This window comes from Scyliorhinus canicula, chromosome 1, assembly GCF_902713615.1.
Source record: "Scyliorhinus canicula chromosome 1, sScyCan1.1, whole genome shotgun sequence".
Classification (NCBI taxonomy): domain Eukaryota; kingdom Metazoa; phylum Chordata; class Chondrichthyes; order Carcharhiniformes; family Scyliorhinidae; genus Scyliorhinus; species Scyliorhinus canicula.
The window spans coordinates 186,269,048-186,286,510 of NC_052146.1; the positions used below are offsets into that span (position 1 = coordinate 186,269,048).

At 46.4% G+C, this 17,463-nt stretch overlaps 1 protein-coding gene across 8 annotated transcripts in view; it reads left to right on the forward strand.

Annotated features, from left to right (window-relative positions):
• Positions 1-17,463, forward strand: part of atl2 (atlastin GTPase 2) — a 90,567-nt gene that overhangs the window by 57,085 nt on the left and 16,019 nt on the right. For all 8 annotated transcript variants that reach the window (XR_005461570.1, XM_038804517.1, XM_038804559.1 and 5 more), the window contains 2 exons: positions 877-969; positions 5,753-5,891. Coding sequence is in view for 7 of the 8 variants with exons in the window: in XM_038804517.1 (XP_038660445.1) it covers positions 877-969; positions 5,753-5,891 (232 nt within the window). In the remaining variant the exon portion in view is untranslated. The remainder of the gene's footprint in view (positions 1-876; positions 970-5,752; positions 5,892-17,463) is intronic.

Consider the following 17,463-nt stretch of genomic DNA (forward strand, 5'->3'; position numbering starts at 1 on the left):
CCTAATTGATCTCCATTCTCAACTCCGCTTCCCATTTCTCCTTGATCTTCACCACCCGCTCACTTCCTGCTTCCCCCAGCCACTTGTATATATCCGCAATTCTTCCCTCCCCTTCCACATCCGGAAGCAGCAGTCGCTCCAGCAAGGTGTATCCTGGAAATCTAGGGAACCCCTCTGTTTTTTAATCATAATGAGCTTGTATTGCTAGAGTCATGGGTTCAAGTTTCACTGAGAATTGAGCTCATAATTTAGGTTCATACTTCAGTTTAGTGCTGATTCGAAAGCTCCACCAAGTTGAATGGAACATTTAAACCTGGGGGGGGGGGGGGGGGGGGGGGGGGGGGTGGATTTGCATATTTTTCCCCACTCGAAGCCAATGTCCAAAATTAAGAAAGCTAATGTTTTGCACAAATATAAATACATTTCAAAGAAAAATAAAGTTTAAGGAAAAAAACAATTGCTGAGGGAATGTCATGGTAATAAATTGTTACGTTTTAAAGTGTAAATAATAAAAATTACCAACCTGTGAGGGTCCACGTATGTAGTTGTGAGTGAGATTGGGTGTATATTTTAGTAGGTGGTGATAAGAGTGAGTGAGAAACCAGGGACTGGGCTCACTAGTCCCCTTTCAGAAGCAAAAGTGAGAGAGAAATGTTCCATGATTGGAGGAGGAGCTCCAAGAATAATTGTTTCATTGAAACTCACCTCTTTCACTGTGATTTTGAAAACTGGTGCTGGAAGGTAGTACATAGTGGGGTTTTGCAGGCTGCATCCAGACTGCGGGCCAGACTTTGGACCAGCCTGCTTTTAAACAAAGGTCCTTTAGTTGCTGGAAGAAAATCTAAATTAAGTTTATTATGTTTTTTTTTTATGTAGACTCTTATGTTTTTAATAAGAGATTGGAGCTATCCCTATGAACATCCGTATGGGTTGGAAGGAGGCAAGAGCTTCTTGGAAAAACGGTTGGAGGTAAGATTTTAAATGTTTTAGAGCCATAGAATCCCAACAATGCAGAAGGAAGCCATTTGGCCCATCGAGTCTGCACCAACCCTCCGAAAGACCACTCTTGTCAAGACTTGCGCCCCTGCTCGATCCCTGCAATCCTGCATGTTGATCATGACAAATCCAACTAATCACATCTTTTGGACTGTGGGAGAAAACCAGAGCACCCGGTAGAAACGCGCGCTAGCACTGGGAGAGCATGCACAAACCCATTCGGACAGTCGCCCAAAGCTGGAATTGAACCTGGGTCCCTGTCGCTGAAAGGCAGCAGCACTAACCACTGTTCCACATGAGTTTTACAGCACAGAAAGAGGCTCTTCATCTTATCGTGTCTTTGCCGGCCATCAAGCATCTATCTATTCTAATCCCATATTCCAGAACTTGTTCCATAGCCTTGTATGCTATGGTGTTTCAAGTACTCATCTAAATATTACTTGTGTTGAGAGTCCTCACCTTTACCACCCTTTCAGGCAGTGAGTTCCAGATTCCCACTAACCTCTGGGTAGAAAATGTCCCCCCCCCCCCCAAAATCCTTTAAATCTCCTGCCCATTTACCTTAAACCATAACCATATACCAATACTCTAATATGATTAGATTTGGCTTTCCTCAGCATTCCTATGAGCTGGAGAGGAATTCTGCATTTTAATAAGATACGGTTCTGTGGCTAATAGCCAGTAAGGGCACTTAGAAAAAATGAAAAATTGCTTATTGTCACGAGTAGGCTTCAATGAAGTTACTGTGAAAAGCTCCTAGTCGCCACATTCCGGCGCCTGTTCAGGGAGGTTGTTACGGCACTTGTGGGTAAGTAAGACTTTCTGTTACTGCTTTGAGAAGATGTAATGACAGGGTTGAGCTCTGAGGACTGGTAATGTTTTAAATAGCTTGTACAAGAACAAAGAAAGCTGGGATCTGAAAGCAGCATCATGCGTGTAACAATTTACAGCATTGAGATCTATATTTCTGTCTGAATTAGAGGCATTTATTTTGGTTTGTATCCCTGCCAAATGAACATCATCTCATTTAAAACTTTTTTTTATTTGTTCATTGGATGTGGGTGTCGCAGGCTGTGCCAGCATTTATTGCTCATCCCTAATTGCCCTTGAGGGGCAGTTAAGAGTCAACCACATTGCTGTGGGGTCTAGAGTCATCATATAGGCCACACGAGGCATGGAAGGCATATTTCTTCCCCAAAGGACATTAGTGGAGTTTTTAAGACAATCAATAATGGTCTCATGGTCAACATTAGACATTTAATTCCAGATTTTTATTGAATTCCAATTTCACCATCTGCAGTGGTAAGATTTGAACCAGGGACCCCGGAGCAGTACTCTGGGTCTCTGGATTACTAGTCCAGTGCCAATACCACAATGCCACCACCTCCCCTTTGATAAGACATATGGTGTTCTTGCTGATTTCTGTTGTTGCGTTTCTCATGTGTGGTTTGATTTTTCTCCACCATCTGTATTTCATGTCATGGACTGTATTAGAACTGAAATAAAGAATAGGTGAATTGGTTTGTCTAATGTTAGTTTGAGATACCTATTGGGGAAATGCAAAACAAGGCAGCATCGTATCTTACTAGGAGAGTCTGGGTGAAAAGATACTAAAATAATAATCGGCCCCTCTCTCCTCCTGGGTCTTCCAACACCCCAAATATCGCTACCTCTGGGCTCGGGGCCACCTTCACTCCCAATACCTCGGACATTACGTCCGCGAGCCCCTTCAGTTTCGCACACATCCAAAACATGTGGACATGGTTCGCGGGTCACATCTCCCTACGGGGCTCCCTCCCGGGCCATCAACTCCTTGTAAATCTTGGACACCTTCCCCTCCCTTCACAGCACCTTACTGTGGCGGCACGGTAGCACAGTGAGTAGCACTGCTGCTTCACACTCCAGGGTGCCAAGTTCGATTCCCGCTTGGGTCACTGTCTGTGTGGAGTCTGCACGTTCTCCCGGTGTCGCCGTGGGTTTCCTCCCACAAGCCCCAAAAGACGTGCTTGTTAGGTGAATTGGACATTTTGAATTCTCCCTCACTGTACCCTAACAGGTGCCGGAGTATGGCGACTAGAGTATTTTCACAGTAACTTCATTGCAGTGTTGATGTAAGCTTTCTTGTGACACTAAAAGATTATTAATGCGCCCCAACACCTCCCACTGATATTCCCACTGTACCCAACCAAATGCCTTCGCCGCATCCATCGCCACTGCCATTTCCACTTCCACTCCTTACACCAACTCCTCGTCCACCCTGGGAAACTCCAGCCCATCCAGGAACCGCCGCATACCTTCTCTTTCTCTCCTTCCGGTGCGTGGTCTGAAATCGCAATTGGAGAATACTCAGTCAAACACCCCCGCAGGTCAGGAATCTTTCCCAGCACCTGCCTCAAATTCCACATTGTCCCAGTTTGGGGCATGAACATTTATCAGGACCATCGGTTTGCCACTAACCATCACCCAACCACCCCCCAAATCTGCCATAATGTTCCCCACCTCGAACACCACCCGCTTGTTCACCAGCACTGCTACCCCGTCTCGTCTTCATGTCCAGTCCTGAATGGAACACCTGCCCTACCCATCCTTTCCTCAGCCTTGTCTGATCCTCTATCTTTAAATGCATCTCTTCTGGAAAAGTCTTGTCGGCCTTCAGCCCCGTCGCATTCCATGTGACCAGCCTGGTTGGGCAGCTCACCACGCCATCCTCTGCCAATCAACCATATTTCTTTTTCGGCCAGCCCCTGTCACATGACCCTTCAGGCCTAACCTTGGATGTCCTGTCATCACCCCTTTTCCAACTGCGCCATGACAATCACACCCTTACCGCTGCTGTTCCTGTTGACCATTATTTGCAGTGAATAAAGGAATTTGAGGGTCAGCTACAGTTGCATTTAGTCACTTGATAGTACAGAACTTGAATATTACTGAAAAAAGAGATCTGTTGAAGAAAGATTTTTCATCTTTCACTCATCACGACAGATTAAAGATTGCCAAACTTCTTTGCCGAACAACAATTTATACTGATGAAAAACGGGTGTTGATTGGTTGGCAAGTCTGCCCTAGTCATAAGACCATAAGAAATGGGAACAAGAGTAGGCCTTTGAGCCTGCATCGCCATTTGATAAGATCTTGGCTGATCTAACAATCACTAAATCCACTTTCCTGCCTTATCTCCGTAACTCCTAACTCCCCTACTAATTAAAAACCTGTTGATCTCCACCTTGGAAAATGTTCAAGGACTTTGCCTCCACAGCTTCCTGGGGCAAAGAATTCTAAAGATTCACTGCTCTTTGAGGGGAAAAAATTCTTCCTCAAATCAATCTTAAATGAGAGCCGTCTTATTCAGCAATTATAGAATCCCTACAGTGCTTAAGGAGGCCATTCGACCCATCCAAGTCTGCACTGACCCTCTGAAAGAGCATCTTACCTGGGCCCACTCCCCTGCTCTATTCCCATAACCCCACCTAATCTTTGGACATTAGGGGGCAATTTAGTATGGCCAATCCACCTAACCTGCATTTCTTTGGACTGTGCCCTCTGATCCTAAACTCGCCCAGGAGTGGAAGCATCCTCCCAATGTTCGCCCCCTCTAACTCCTTGGGAATCTTGCATGCTGAAGGTGCGGGGAAGCTATTGTCCCTCATGCCTTTTGTTTAGTTCAAAAAAAGTGCAATGCCTGAACATGTTCTTTCTTCATGCAGAGAGCTGGACCCTATATATGAATACATGTAGCTTCCAGAAAGCATAGGTGAACATGTTGCGACTCCAACTGGCTGTTAATGTAATTATTCATGGACACCAGATTGTTCAAGTGACGTCCATGCATGGAATCACCTTAACTTTAGACATTATGGCTCAGAACTTTTGTTCACCTGGGGATCGTACCCCAGAAGATGCACTGGGGGGGCCTATCAAAGTCCCCATGCATAGACTGCACAAGAATTGCCAAGAAGTTTGAATTTCTGATGGGTAATTACCCTGTACTGGGAACCATCCAATTCTCCAAATTAAACCTGGGACTTTGGATGGTTTTGACTCTCAGCAGAATAGTTACCCAAGGGAACTTAGAATTAAAACTACTTCTAACTCCTGGGTAACTACAGTACTAACAACCACCCCCTCCCTAACTCCTCACCCACTTACCCTTTCCCTGGCTTCTCAAAATGGCTAGAACCGTTTAAACTTATCTGGTTTACATCAGCTGGTAATGTAAAAATGAGGCATGGCTTCATGTTCCCTGATGTTGCTGCCATGCACAAAAGAGTCCCAGGATCCAGTATGCTGCACATTTTTCAACAGCTCAAGTTGGAAGGTTGGGCGAGAAATATGCCGCTCCCAACTCTATTTTCGGAAGTTTTTATAAGCACAAGTTGGTGGAGTACAGTCAGTAAATGTGAACGCCAGAAGAGATGTGCTGTTTGATGCGATCCACCAGTCAGCATAGCTGACATCACACTGACACTTAAATTTATATACCACGTTGTTCATTTATCTGATAGGCAGAATGCATTTTTTGGCGCGGCTACAGCTTCCTACTTTTGGAAAATACCACTCCTCTTAATGCCTTGACCATTCGGAGTCAATTTACCAACCAATCAATCCCCTTTTTCTCATGCAGTGTAAAAGGTTGCTCCGTTTGTAACTCGGCATTCTTGCGTCTCCTGATGAATGCAAGACAAAAAGCTTTGACAGCATGTTTCTTTTTTCAGCAATGCAGTTACATTTCTTTATTTGGCTATTATTTGATCCTTAGATAAAACAAAACCAGCATGAAGAGTTGCAGAATGTGAGGAAACATATTCATTCCTGTTTTGCCAAGATCACCTGCTTCCTAATGCCGCATCCAGGTCTGAAAGTTGCCACAAATCCTAGTTTTGATGGAAGATTAAAAGGTATCCCAAAGTTCTCTTTGATACTAATGTATAAATTGCATGCATGTATTTACTGGATGATAAATTCTCACAATCCAGGTGACCTGGTTAGTATGACCAGATTTGCCAAGATATTTGACATCTTTTGAATTCTATTTTGTGTATGCATGAAGCTAACCGGAATTGCAAATTCTGTACCTACATGGATCAATATTTTCAGTCATTTATAAGGATATATCTATCATCCCTGATATGCTGTTAGACCTAGTGATTCTGACTGGAATCCCTTTTTTGCTTGCTTACTCTTCTACTTTGAGCCTTGCTTACTGGCCTTATAAATTAATTGGTCAGTATATTAAGCACTTAGTTATGCCCACCATGGTGATGTGCTGTATAGGTGCCGCCTTGAACACAAATTTTAATTTCCCACTGTTGCTGACAGCAATTTTTGTTCTATAAAACTTAATAGCAAAAGGCACAGTTCAAGCTGTTACATCTGAGAATGATCACTGATCTGAGAGGTGAATTATCATAAGCATGAGAAGCTAACTTGCTAAGATTTCTATATTCGCCTTCCATAAAGATTAATCTATGCTCCATCCTTATATTGGAACTTGACAGAGTTCTAGCAAAGGGACCTGCCTTAAATCATCTAATTGATGTTTTCTTGTCAGTTCTTCATTCAATCCAATGATTACTTGGGGAACCCAAGGAGATATTTATCGCTGGGCCGATTTATATTAAAAAAAAATTTAAATTTCCAATTTCCCTAGACAGGAAGAATGGCAGAAACTTTATGAATAAAACCTTACTTCTCAGATTTAACTGAAATAAATATCTAACCACTAATTGCCTATCACGGACTTGTTCTGTACACTGTACTTGCATCTGGTGCAATTCTTAATAGGAATCTGCAATTGGATATTTAATCTGGAAGGAAATAGACTTTGTTTTCTGTTCAGTGGTTAAATTTACCACTCAAAACAATCAATGCTTCAATTTTATGGTGATATTTTAAGTTTGGAGCTATCATTTTATATTCAGAAACTGTAAGATCCAACAAACTTGCTTTATTTGGAGCAGTGAACTGATTTTCCCAGATGTATTTTAAAGATTATGGGACACATGTTCATCAAACTTTCTAAACAAAACCGTTACACACTTCCGTTACACACTTTACTTGATGATGGTATTTGTGGGTTTTCAGTGTCCGACATACTGCATCTTTCCTGTCACGCTCATTCTGGTGACCCAGATAACAGTAATGAAGAATTTTTGGTAGGGTTTTAAATATTGCTGCCCCAGTCTTTTACCTCTTATATTTTGGATTTGCGCATTTGATTTAAAAATTAAATAGAAAATCTGAAAGGTTAACTGAGTTACTGCCACAGAATTCATCTCCCTTTAAGAATTTGTTAATCAGATGCTGTGGTTTAATTCTGTTAGATCTCCAAGAAGGTGCACTAGTCTCTGAGTTAAATACCTTGATTAAACTGAGCTAATTGTTCACTGGAGAGCTAGGTTTTGCCAACTTATTGGTGGAGGCGGGATGCATTGAATTTAATAATGTTTATTAGTGTCCCAAGTAGGCTTACATTAATACTGCGATGAAGTTACTGTGAAAACCCCGAGTCGTCACACTCCTGTGCCTATTTGGGTACGCTGAGGGAGAATTCAGAATGTCCAATTCACCTAACAAGCACATCTTTCGGGACATGTGGGAGAAAACTGGAGCCCCTGGATAAAACATACGGAGACAGTGACCCAAACCAGGAATTGAACCTGGAATCATGATGCTGTGAAGCAGCAGTGCTAACCACTGTGCTCCTGTAATTCAATACTTGGAAGACTTGAGAGGTTGGGAAAAATGCTGGAGAATGTTGATTTGGGTGTGGACAGGAACAGCACAGAGTCTTCGACTACTCCTGGGGCCCAAAAACTGGTGGCAAAGTTCTTGGGAGGAAAATGTAGAGAATCTTCAGATGCATTAAACAATCTTGATTTAAGGGGAGAGTATGACCCCACTCTTTTGCTGCTTTATTACTGCTTCCTTTGCTTTCTGCTGTCATCCATCAAGTAGTCAAACACCCTTCAGTCTTCAACACGAAGAAGAGCTTCTGTCGTTTCTGAGCTTGTCTTTCTGGCTTCCTTCTGCTTCTCCCTCTGGTTCTGGTTTAAAATATAGGTTAAAAGCAAAGTGCTGTGGATTCTGGAGATCTGAAATAAATAAGTGCTGGAAAATTCTAAATATCTGGCAGCATTTATGGAGAGAGGAATAGAGTTATGTTTAGAGTCCAATATAAGCTTCCTCTGAACTGAAGAGAGGTAGAAATGTGATAGGGTTAATGCTGTTGGAAAAAAGGGGACGGTCAGTTGGAACAAAAGGGAAGGGTGGTTTGCAGGTGGGGCGGGTAATTAAATACAATAGATGTCATGGAACAAAAGGGAAAGGTAACGGTAATGGTTGAGCAAAAAAACAAAAGCATAGGTCCAGCATAGGTGTTAATAGCAGAATAAAGTCCCAGACGGGGCCCTTTGAGGGCAGCACGATAGCACAGTGTCTAGCACAGTTGCTTCACAGCTCCAGGGTCTCCGGTTCGAATCCCGGCTTGGGTCACTGCCTGTGTGGAGTCTGCACGTTCTCCCCATGTCTGCACGGATTTCCTCCGCGTGCTCCGGTTTCCTCCCACAGTCCAAAGATGTGCAGGTTAGGCGGGTTGGTCATGATAAATTGCCCTTGGTGACCAAAAAAGTTAGTTGCGAATACTGGGTTACGGGGATAGGGTAGAACTGTGGGCTTATGTAAGGTGCTCTTTCCAAGAGCCGGTGCAGACTCGATGGGCCGAATGGCCTCCTTCTGCACTGTAAATTCCATGATATCTATAAAGATCAGTCCAGTCTGAAAACAGAAACAAGACAGACTGACAATTGGCAAAAATCAAATCAAATTGGAGGACAGAGTTCATGGTCTGAAGTTGCTCAGCTCTTGTGTTGAGAGTCCATAAGGCTGTAAATTGCCTAATTGAAAGATGAGGTGCTGCTCCTCCAGCTTGCGTTAGGCCTCACTGGAACAAGTATAGGTTAGAAGCTCCCACCCCTTAACATTCTGCCCTTGGCTTTAGAGTAGCCAGTATTTTTATATTGCCAACGGTCAACTATTTTGAGAAAATTTGTGCTCGGACCACTGTTGTTTGTGATCTACATAAATGACCTGGAGGAAGGTATAGATGGTCTGATTAGCAAGTTTGCAGATGATACTAAGATTGGTGGAGTTGCAGATAGTGAGGAGGACTGTCAGAGAATACAACAAAATATAGATAGATTGGAGAGTTGGGCAGAGAAATGGCAGATGGAGTTCAATCCAGGCAAATGCGAGGTGATGCATTTTGGAAGATCAAATTCAAGAGCGGACTATATGGTCAATGGAAGGGTCCTGGGGAAAATTGATGTACAGAGAGATCTGGGAGTTCAGGTCCATTGTACCCTGAAGGTGGCAACGCAGGTTGATAGTGGTCAAGAAGGCATACAGCATGCTTGCCTTCATCGGACGGGGTATGGAGTACAAGAGTAGGCAGGTCATGTTACAGTTGTATAGGACTTTGGTTAGGCCACATTTGGAATACTGCGTGCAGTTCTGGTCGCCACATTACCAGAAGGATGTGGATGCTTTGGAGAGGGTGCAGAGGAGGTTCACCAGGATGTTGCCTGGTATGGAGGGTGCTAGCTATGAAGAAAGGTTGAGTAGATTAGGATTGTTTTCGTTGGAAAGACGGAGGTTGAGGGGGGACCTGATTGAGGTATACAAAATTGAGAGGTATGGACATGGTGGATAGCAACAAGCTTTTTCCAAGAGTGGGGGTGTCAGTTACAAGGGGTCACGATTTCAAGGTGAGGGGGGGAAAGTTTAAGGGAGATGTGCGTGGAAAGTTTTTTACGCAGAGGGTGGTGGGTGCCTGGAACGCTTTACCCACGGAGGTGGTAGAGGTGGGCACGATAGCATCATTTAAGAGGCATCGAGACAGATATATGAACAGGCAGCAACAGAGGGAAGTAGACCTTGGAAAATAGGAGACCGGTTTAGATAAAGGATCTGGATCGGCGCAGGCTGGGAGGGCTGTAGGGTCTGTTCCTGTGCTGTAATTTTCTTTGTTCTTTTAGCCGTTTTGCAGTTACAGCAAGGAGATACTAACAAGTATGTAGTTAAATGCAGATTAAGATTGTAAAGGAAGAACATAAATATGAGCAGAACACTTCCGGTGACAGTGTAGTGCTGAGCCGTCGCACATCAGGTGGCTTCCTCCAGAACACAACCAAATAGACATTTTTAGTCAAAATTATCCTGAAAATTCAGACTTATCTCACCCACAATTAAGAAGGGAGAGGACAAGAGCAGCATGCCAGCAAATGGGAGCTCAAGAGGCCTTAGACAAGGCAGGAGCGGAGGAAAAGGCCACGGGTAGCGGGTGGAAAAGTTGATGGACCCACAGGCCAGATGGATGGAAGATGTCCCTGACGAAGGAACTGATGGCAATGAGGGAGGGGATAAAAGTGGCGATCCAGGTGGCAGTGACGAACGCATTGGTTGCTGTGCAGATGCCGATCGATGGAATGTGGAAGAAGCTGGAAGCTTTTGGGAAGACTATCCGAGAGCTAGGAAAGGTGTTGACGGACTAGAGCAACAGGATTGTCACACTGGTGGCCAAAATCAACAGGTTGGTGACGACCCAGGGGAGCCTGAAGGGGAAGGTCAAGGGCCAGGGGAATAGGTCGCAGTGCCAGAATATTCAGATCATTGGTCTGCCAGAGGGAATTGAGGTCGAGGACCAGTCTAGGTGGCCAGTTGGAAGGGACAGCTTCCCCAAACCGCCGGAGATTGACAGAGCACACCAATCGCTGAAGCCCAAGGTGAAGGAACAGCCTTAAACGGGGTAAATTGAATCGAGGGCCCTGGAGCTGAGTCACTAGTGCTAGCCACTGTGCCATCGTGCTGCCCCAACCGTGTTAGGTGAATTGGACATTGAGAATTCTCCTTCAGTGTACCAGAGAAGGTGCCAGAGTGTGCCGACCAGGGGATTTTCACAGTAACCTCTTGCAGTATTAATTTAAGCCTACTTGTGACGATAATAAAAATTATTATTATTGTAAGACCAAAGACCCGACGGAATGTGAATCACATAGACCCATTTCACTGCTTAACGTAGATGTGAAAATACTCTCAAAAGTCCTGGCCATGAGGCTGGAAGGCTCTGTGTACCAAAAGTGGTTACAGAAGACCAGACGTACTTTGTCAAGGATAGACAGCTAACTACGAACATCAAACAGCTGCAGAATGTGATACTGACCCCATCCGGGGAGAGAACACCCGAGGTGATCGTCTCCCTGGACGCAGAAAAGGCCTTTTGAGAGAGTCTAATGGAAGTACCTCATTGAGTGGTTTTTGGATCGGGACCTGGATCACCTTGTTGAAACTCCTGTACAACACCCCCCAAGGTGAGCGTTCGACCAACAGCACCCGCTCTGAATACTTCCAAAGCATGAGGCAGGGACGCTCGTTGTTCCCGCTCCTGTTCGCCCTGGCAATTGAACCCCTGCCGATCACCCTGCGAGACGCGAGAGTTTTGAAGGGCATCCAGAGAGGAGGCAAACAGCACAGAGTCTCACTCTAAGCGGATGACCTGCTTCTACATCTCGGACCCATAGAACTCCTTGAAGGAAATCATGAAGCTCCTGGAAGAGTTCAGCACCTTTTTGGGCTACAAACCCAACCTGAGCAAGAGTGCGGTATTTCCGGTGAACCCGAATGGGGGAGAGACTGAGCCGGAGGGTCCACCATTCAAACTAGCCCAAAACAATTAGACTACCTGGGCCCACAACTGGATACACATCCACAAGTGGAATCTGACCAGTCGGCGGAGGAAGTCTAAAAGGACCTACAATGATGGGATGCTCTCCCTGGCAGAGAGGGCGCAGACAATCAAGATGAACGTACTGCCAAGGTTCCTCTTCCTGTTTAGATCCATACGGATCTTCATCCCAAAGGCCTTTTTCCAAAGAATCGATAAAATGATGTGTGTCCGTCCCAGGACTACACTTCAGAGGAGAGGGAACAAGGGCGGCCTAGCCCAGCATGGTAGCTATGCTGCCAGAAAAGACGACACTTCAGCTTAACTGAGGTGTCCACCATGGCCCCCATCTGGAGTAACCACAAATTCCCACCAGCCATGCTGGATGCCACTTTTAAGTAGAGACAGGACGGGAGGGATGCTAGCGATTAAGGATTTTTCTTTAGGAAATATTTTATTAAGCATTACGATTTTAACACTCTTAAACAGAAAGATCCAACAAAGCCAAAAAGCCCACAAGAAATAGCCATATCCCCCCCCCCCCAAAACACTGACCCCAACCAACGTGGTCCATGTAAAATACTCCATCTCACGGTCATTCCTTCATTGGTTTTCTTACCCTTATTCGTCACTTCCATCCCCTTAAGGCAAATTTTATTATCTCCAACCTGGGAAACCCCACCATGTCTGTAACCCAAACCCCTGACTTTGGGGTGTCTGGAGTCCCTCCATCCCAGCAGAAACTGTCTCCAGGCCACCAGGGAAGCAAAGGCTAGAACATCGGCCTCTCTTCCTCTCCTGACACACGACAAGGACGCGTTAAATCTCTGCAGGGCCTCCTCCCATAACCCAACTTCCAACTCTATTTCTCCCCAGCCCCCGCCAACTCTCCTTCCCACTTCATCTTCACCTGCCCTACTGGAACTCCTTCCCACACCATCAGCTCCTTGTACACTTCTGAGACCTTCCCCTCCCAAGTTCCTGTTTCTGACATCACCTTGTCCTGTAGTCCCCTTCGTGCGAGGCTTGGGACCTGCCTCCGTACAAAGTCCCACACTTGCAAGTACCAGAACCCGTCCCCACCTGGCAACTCAAACTCCTCCTCTAGCTCCTCCAAACTTGGAAAGCCCTCCTCCAACCCCATGTACTGCTCGATGCCCCCTCCAATCCTATGTGCTGCTCAACGACCCCTCCAACCCCATGTGCTGCCTCCACTGTCCCCGCACCCTCGGGGCCACCACTACCACCAGGCTTGTGGAGTACCGAGCCGCTGAGAACGGCAGAGGTGCCGTAAACAATGCCCTCGGGCTCATGCCCTTGCAAGATGCCCCCCCCCCATGTTCCCGTTCAAGTAAGACCTTCTTCACCCGCGGGGTTTTCCTGGCCCAAATAATACCAGAGATCGCCACATTCATCTTCCTAAAAAACGCATTTGGGATGAAAATTGGGAGGCAACTGAAATAAAAACAGCAATCTCGGGAGGACTATCGGTTTCAGTCAGTACCCTCCCCGCTAGAGACAGCGGGAGCACGTCCCACCTTTGGAAGTCCCCTTTCGCCTGTCTATTAATCTACCCAAACTCAATTTGTGACGCTGACTCCAGTCCCGTGCCATTTGAATACCCAGGTACCTAAAGCTCCCTCCCACCACTTTGAACGGCGTCTCCCCCAATCTCTTCTCCTGCCCTCTTGCCTGGATCGCAAAAACCTCGCTTTTGCCCGTATTCAATTTATAACCTGAAAACAGGCCAAATTCCTCCAATATCCCCATAATCCCTCCAACGGGCCTGTTATATAAAGGAGCAAATTGTCTGCATAGAGCGAGACCCTGTGTTCTTTCTCTCTTTTCTCCCCCCCCTTCCCCCTTGCACTATCCCCCACCAAACGTTTGACGTTCGCAGCGCAATTGCCAAAGGCTCTGTGGCCAGAGCAAACGGTAGTGGGGAGAGTGGATACCCCTGACTTGTCCCCCGACACAGGTTAAAATGTTCCAACCGCATCCGATTCATCCTTGCATTTGCCACCGTTGCCTGATAAAGCAACCGGACCCAATTCACAAATCCCTGCCCGAACCCAAACCATCCCAGGACCTCTCACAAATATTTCCACTCCACCTGGTCAAAGGCTCTTTCTGCATCCATGGCCACCACCAACTCGACCTCGCACTGCTTCGCAGGCATCATTATTACATTTAGGAGCCGCCTAATGTTGGTCGCCAGGTGTCGACCCTTAACAAAACCCGTCTAGTCCTCCCCTATTACCCCTGGGACCGCAGTCCTCGATCCGTGTGGACAGGATCTTTGCCAACAATTTATCATCCACATTTATTAAGGAGATTGGCCTATATGACCCACAGCTTTCAGGATCTTTATCCTGTTTCAAGATCCGAGAAATCGATGCCTGCGATAATATCGGGGGGCGCACTCCCAACTCTCTTTTGACTCATTGAAAGCCTTCACCAAAAGCGGCCCCAGCACCCCGGAAAATTTCTTTAAAAACTCCACCGGGTATCTGTCCGGTCCTCGGCTTTGCCGATTGGGGGCCCCCAGACCCTCCACCAACTCCTCATCCATCCTTGGGAATATCAGCCCCCCAAAAAATTGTCTCATCCTCTCCTGCATGGCTGGGGGTTCCGATTTATACAACGTACTATAAAACTCTCAAAACACACCATTCATAAGCACATCTTCCAGAGTCTCCGCATATCTCCGGTCCACCTATAGGATTTCTCCCACCAATGTGTCTAGCTCCACCTTCTCCTTGTGGGCCCGAATTGAGAAGTTCTCCCCTGTTAAGATAAGTGGTAAAGCGAAAAGTGCAGAGGATACTGGAAGTCTGCAGAGGGATTTGGTTAAGTCAATGGGCTAGGGTCTGGCAGATGGAATACAATGTTGACAAATGTGAGGTTATCCATTTTGGCAGGAATAACAGCAAACAGGATTATTATTTAAATGATAAAATATTAAAGCATGCTGCTGTGCAGAGAGACCTGGGTGTGCTCGTGCATGAGTCACAGAAAGTTGGTTTACAGGTGCAACAGGTGATTAAGAAGGCAAATGGAATGTTGTCCTTCATTGCTAGAGGGATGGAGTTTAAGACGAGGGAGGTTATGCTGCAATTGTATAAGGTGTTAGTGAGGCCACACCTGGGGTATTGTGTTCAGTTTTGGTCTCCTTACTTGAGAAAGGACGTACTGGCACTGGAGGGTGTGCAGAGGAGATTCACTAGGCTAATCCCAGGGCTGAAGGGGTTGGATTATGAGGAGAGGTTGAGTAGACTGGGACTGTACTCGTTGGAATTTAGAAGGATGCTTTTTTTTTTGAAGAAACATATAAAATTATGAAGAATAGATAGGATAGATGCAGGCAGGTTGTTTCCACTGGTGGGTGAAAGCAGAACTAGGGGGCATAGCCTCAAAATAAGGGGAAGTAGATTTAGGACTGAGTTTAGGAGGAACTTTTTCACCCAAAGGATTGTGAATCTATGGAATTCCTTGCCCAGTGAAGCAGTTGAGGCTCCTTCATTAACTGTTTTTAAGGTAAAGATATATAGTTTTTTGAAGAATAAAGGGATTAAGGGTTATGGTGTTTGGGCCGGAAAGTGGAGTTGAGTCCACAAAAGATCAGCCATGATCTCATTAAATGGCGGAGCAGGCTCGAGGGGCCAGATGGCCTACTCCTGCTCCTAGTTCTTATGTTTTTTTAAAATAAATTTAGAGTACCCAATTATTTCCTCCAATTAAGGAGCAATTTAGCATGGCTAATCCACCTACCCTGCACATCTTTTGGGTTGTGGGGGTGAAACCCACGCAGACACAAGGAGAGTGTGCAAACTCCACACGGACAGTGACCCAGGGCCGGGATTCGAACCCAGGTCCTCAGTGCCGTAGGCAGCAATGCTAACCACTGTGCCACCGTGCTGCCCTGTGTTCTTATGTTAACTGCCTTCAGTGCCTCACAGACCACCCCCGCCAACCTCACCCGTATCATTGATCTCTATGTATCCCTGAATGGCCTCCCTCACCCACTCACACACCTTGTCTGCTAAAAACCCTGCATCCAACCTCCATTGCGGGCGTTGGTCCTTTCTTTTACTCACTAGCAGGTCCAACCAGTGCGGGGCATGGTCTGACACCACTGTTGCTGAATATTCTGCATCTACCACCTCTGCCAACAGCGTTTTGTCCATCACAAAGAAGTCTATCCAGGGGGGCACCCTGCCCCACCCTCCTCTGACGATCAGCCATAACCTCTCCTAGGTCAGTCTTCAGCCCCGCCCTCAGGCATCCACCGTCATCAACCCCCCGTCCTCAACTTTAAATACACCCTCCCTGTCAGCAGTACTGCCCCCCCCCCCCCTCACTCCACCGATCTTCAGCGCCCCCCCCCACTGTGCTTCCATTAACTAGGTAGCCTGGTATCCTACCCCCCTCACTAATTTCTTCTCTCCCTCTCTTCCCCACCCCCACCCATCCACTCGAACATTAGTGCAAATAATCAAGAAATAGGCAAGAAGTCAAACAAACAACCCCTTCCAAGGCCCGAGCACAGAGACCCATCCCTTAACAAAGAACGGTAAACAAGCCTGAAGCCAGAGTTTTTTTTCACCTATATAGTAACTCCAGATCCCCTCCACCAAAGTTCAAAGTCCTCCTTCTCCTGCCTGTCCATTGTCTTTCATGAAGTCCACTGCCTCTTCCGCTGAACCAAAATATAACTCTTGGCCCCCATAGGTCACCCATAGGCAAGCTGGGTACTGTAGTCTGAACTTTATGCCCTTCTTGTATAGGGCCGACTTGACATTGTTAAAGCTCACCCTCCTTTTAGCCAGCTCTGCACCCAGTTCCTGGTACACACGGATCTCGCCACCTTCCCAAGTGCAACGCCTCGTCTGCCTGGCCAACATATGATATGCTCCTTGTCAAGGAACCGATGCAGCTGCACCACCATCGCTCTAGGCAGCTCTCCCCCCTGGGGCTTGCGCATCAGCGCCCTGTGGGCTTGATCCACCGCTAACGGCCGGTAAAACGCATCTTTCTCAAGCATCTTCCCCACATATGCACCAGCATCCGTTCCTTCACTCCCCTCCGGCAGATCCACGATCCGGATGTTCTGTCTGCGAGACCGGTTCTCCAGATCCTCCACCTTCTCCAAATGAAATGAAATAAAATGAAAAATGAAATGAAAATCGCTTATTGTCATGAGTATGCTTCAATGAAGTTACTGTGAAAACCCCTAGTCCCCACATTTCGGCGCCTGTTCGGGGAGGCTGGTACAGGAATGGAACCGTGCTGCTAGCCTGCCTTGGTCTGCTTTAAAAGCCAGAGATTTAGCCCAGTGTGCTAAACCAGCTCCAGCAGTTGCTTCTGCTGGTCTCACATCAGTCCCATCTCCGCTGCCATCGAGGTAGATTGTTCTTCATGCTCCTCCGCCAGCTCTTCCAACCTCTGGACCGCCTGTCCGTTGCTGCCAGTCTCATAGATTTCATAGAATTTACAGTGCAGAAGGAGGCCATTCGGCCCATCGAGTCTGCACTAGCTCTTGGAAAGAGCACCCTATCCAAACACACACCTCCACCCTATCCCCATAACCAAGTAACCCCACCCAACACTAAGGGCAATTTTGGACACTAAGGGCAATTTATCATGGCCAATCCACCTAACCTGCACATCTTTGGACTGTGGGAGGAAACCAGAGCACCCGGAGGAAACCCACGCACACATGGGGAGAACGTGCAGACTCCGCACAGACA